General features: G+C 41.3%; 1 protein-coding gene across 1 annotated transcript in view; it reads right to left on the bottom strand.

The window, feature by feature from the left end:
- Positions 1–3,653: 3,653 nt before the first annotated feature.
- Positions 3,654–3,739, bottom strand: part of LOC125035167 — a 43,518-nt gene continuing 43,432 nt past the window's right edge. Inside the window, exon 8 of the mRNA XM_047627378.1 lies at positions 3,654–3,739. This exon is cut by the window's right edge and continues 44 nt beyond it. Within this exon, the coding sequence (XP_047483334.1) occupies positions 3,654–3,739 (86 nt within the window).

The following is a 3,739-nucleotide window of genomic DNA, read 5'->3' as shown; positions in this document are numbered from 1 at the left end:
CAATGCATTGTAATAGATGCCATAAATTCGGACACACCTCATTAATATGTATTGACAAAGATTCAAATAAATTTGTTTGCCGGAAATGTGCTGAGGCCCATGACACCATCACATGTACTAGTAAAATTTCCAAATGTGCTAACTGTGGAGGTCCCCATCATTCAGGATCTGCCGAGTGCAGCATCCTGAAGAAGGAGACTGAAACATTGTTTATCAACTGACTAAATTGGTTGATCAAATGGCTGCATCAACCCAGCATAAACATCCTAAGGAGGATGTTACCGAATCACAGTCCGGAGCGCACCTCCCCTGTCCGGGCTACTCCTGTGAGGACTTCGCCTGGGTCGCGATCAGTTTCTCGAGAGAAAAGCAGATCGCAATCTGTCAGTCGTCTCCCTCGCCAGGAGGTACAGGACATGAAGACTTCTATCTCCAAACCATCCCGTGAGAGGTCCCCGGGAAGCGAGGGAGAGGAGGCGCCTCCCTACCATAAAAAGAAAATTAAAACTGGCGGACAAGACACTTCCAAACCCCATAAAACGTAATCATCGCGTCAACCATTATACAATGGAACTGTCGAAGTCTTAGATCTAAAGAAAATGACCTTAAATTATTAGCCTCGTCCTATGCTCCCGCATGCAAAGTAAAAATTAAGCATAGAGTTGCATGGTGGACACCAGATTGCCGCGGGCGCTGTGCCGACGCAATAAGGCCTACAGGCTTTTCAAAAATAACATCACAAATGAGAACTTTTGCATTTAAAAACAAGCATGAGATAGGGCTTGTAGAGTAATAAGACAAGCAAAAAGAGACTCCTGGCGGAGCTTTGTCTCTACAATCAACAGCAATACAAAAATATCAGAGGTTTGGTCCACTGTTAATAAAATCAATAAGAAAAAAACATCTATCAAAATTAAAAACATCATTGAAGAGGGCAATAAAATCGATTCACCAAGAGAAATTGCTAATGCACTCGCTTGGCAGTTCTCTCATACAAGCAGCTCAGCAAACTACCACCACGCATTCCTGCCCATCAAGGAAGCGGCTGAGCTGCAACCAATTCACTTTGCCACAGGAGATGACTTTGATTACAATAAAGATCTTACAATGGATGAGCTTGTCCGAGCCCTAGAAGCCTGTAGAGGAACATCCCCAGGCCCCGATGAGATTCAATATGAGATGATAAAGCATCTTAATCATGATGACATGATCAACTTGCTAGAAGTGTACAACGAAATTTGGAAAAGCCACACTTTTCCAAACTCATGGCACTTCGCCCTCATCATTCCCATATTGAAAGGAGGGGGTAATCCCAGATTTGCCATCTCCTACCGCCCAATTGCGTTGACAAGTTGCTTATGCAAGGTCATGGAAAGAATTGTTAATAGTAGGCTATTGCATTCCAGTAATTTACTAGTTGACGAGCAGTGCGGTTTCCGAAAGGGACGCCAAACTCTCGATCAACTAGTAAAGCTGGACAGTCATATTCAAGAGACAATTGCCAGAAAAGATTTTTTGATTTCAGTATTTTTAGATATAGAAAAAGCCTACGACATGGCATGGCGACATGGCCTACTCAGAAAACTTTATGCTTTTGGATTACGTGGAAACTTGCCTTGTTTTATTAAAAATTTAATTTCTGACAGAACTTTTTCTGTCAAATTATTTTCTGACAATGTCACTTTTTCGGACATTTTTGTCCAGGCAAACGGGGTCCCACAAGGAAGTGTCTTGTTACCAACTTTATTTCTATGTATGATCAATGACATCTTACCAGCTCCTCCTCAGAATCTTAAATACTCACTGTACGCTGATGATTGTGCATTATGGCATTCCAGCAATAATGCAGAATTCTCAGCAAATCGGATATGTTTCATAACTGGGGTCTCCAGTGGGGTTTTAAGTTTTCCACTAGAAAGAGTATTGGGGTAATTTTTTCACATAGGAGGAAGCCGAACATCAGGCTAACTCTAGACAATTACCCAATACCTATTCAAAATTCTGCAAGATTTCTTGGGCTACTTTTTGATAGTAGACTCAATTGGAAAGACCACATTGGTCATTTAAAGAATAAATGTCAAAGAGCACTAAATTTATTAAAGTGCATTTCTGGTAATAAATGGGGAGCTGATAGACAGTCTTTGCTAATGGTATATAAAGCCCTGATTAGGTCTAAAGTAGATTATGGGTCAACCGTGTATGGCTCGGCATCGAAAACAAGTTTGAAAGGTTTGGATGCTGTGCAGAATGCTTGTTTGCGTGTGTGTCTTGGAGCCCTGAAATGTACTTGGATCGAGCGCCTTGAGGTGGGGTCAGGAGTACCTCCCCTCCGACTCAGACGCGGCAAGTTAGCACTGACCTATGCCGCAAAGGTGGCTCGAGACCCGAGCCACCCTCATGGCAATGGAGGCACTAGGCCCTTTGCCACGAGACTTCACGACCTCGTCGAGAAAGTCGGTATAGATCTCTCTACCATCGATACCCTGGTTAAGTCAAATATAGCGCCATGGGAAACCCCCAATTTTGCTATCTTGGAAGCCTGGCTTCCGTCAGCCAAGGCCATGGCGCCGGAGGGTGAGGTACGCCAGAGGTTCAGAGAGATCCTTATTAAACTTCTATATTTTTTTCATATATATACCGACGGCTCCAAGACAGATGAGTGTGTGGGTGCGGGTGTATGGTCGACTGAATATGAACTAAAGTTTAGACTGCCGAATCATACATCGATCTTTCTTGCTGAACGTTTTGCCATTGATAAAGCCATTGATTTTGCACTATCGACGACCCACGATAGAATAGTTATTTTTTCCGATTCATTAAGTTCACTTAAAGCTATTAAATCCTTAGAAACCACTTAAAATGAACTACTGGGTAATATCATTCGTAAGTTACATGGTGCCAACAAATCAATCAAGCTAATATGGGTACCAGGTCACTCTGGTATCCATGGCAATGAACAGGCTGACAAACTAGCCGGGTCAACTGCCGACCTGGTGGACACTACCATAATTCATACAGATCCCAGGTGTTTTGTGTCTCTTATAAAAGCAAAAATACATCTCCTGTGGCAAAGTGAGTGGACCATAAACAACAAGATCAAAACAGAAATAGAAACATGGGACACAGCCCACAGAAAAAAAACAGACGAGAAGAGGTGGTGTTGGCGCGACTTCGAACAAACGCCACCAAGATCCCTCTCCTCACACCATATATATAAAGAAAATATCTACCACAGTGCCCACACTGCACAAAACAACGAACAATAACCCATTTCCTTATAACCTGCCACAAATTCAACCATAATAGAATAAACATCACAAATTATTTTCGAATTAAAAACATACAACCTACAACAGCAAATTTATCATCAGACAATGCAAAGATAATACATAAAGTAATCGCTTTTCTAAGGGAGACAAAACTTTATGACCTTATATAGCTTGACAGAATAAAAAGGATCCATTGGCTTAATAACCTTATTAGCCAATAAATCCAACAAAGAAAGAAAAAAAAGAAAGATACTGTTATTATTGTTATTGATATTATAGTTATTAAATTCAAGACAATGAAATAATGCATGACACCCTTTCCAAAAGTCGAGGAAAAGGGTAAACAGGTGAGATAAGTAGGACTAATAACCGACTCCTTGGTAACTAAGCACTTGTAGTGGCATCTATGTGTAAATACAATAAATAAACTTGTATTATACTGGGCATGGCATGTACTCTTGTCATACGTG

This window comes from Penaeus chinensis, chromosome 19 (genome assembly GCF_019202785.1).
Source record: "Penaeus chinensis breed Huanghai No. 1 chromosome 19, ASM1920278v2, whole genome shotgun sequence".
Classification (NCBI taxonomy): Eukaryota; Metazoa; Arthropoda; class Malacostraca; order Decapoda; family Penaeidae; genus Penaeus; species Penaeus chinensis.
The sequence above is the reverse complement of the archived record's forward strand: the minus strand, read 5'-3'. Positions and strand labels throughout refer to the sequence as shown.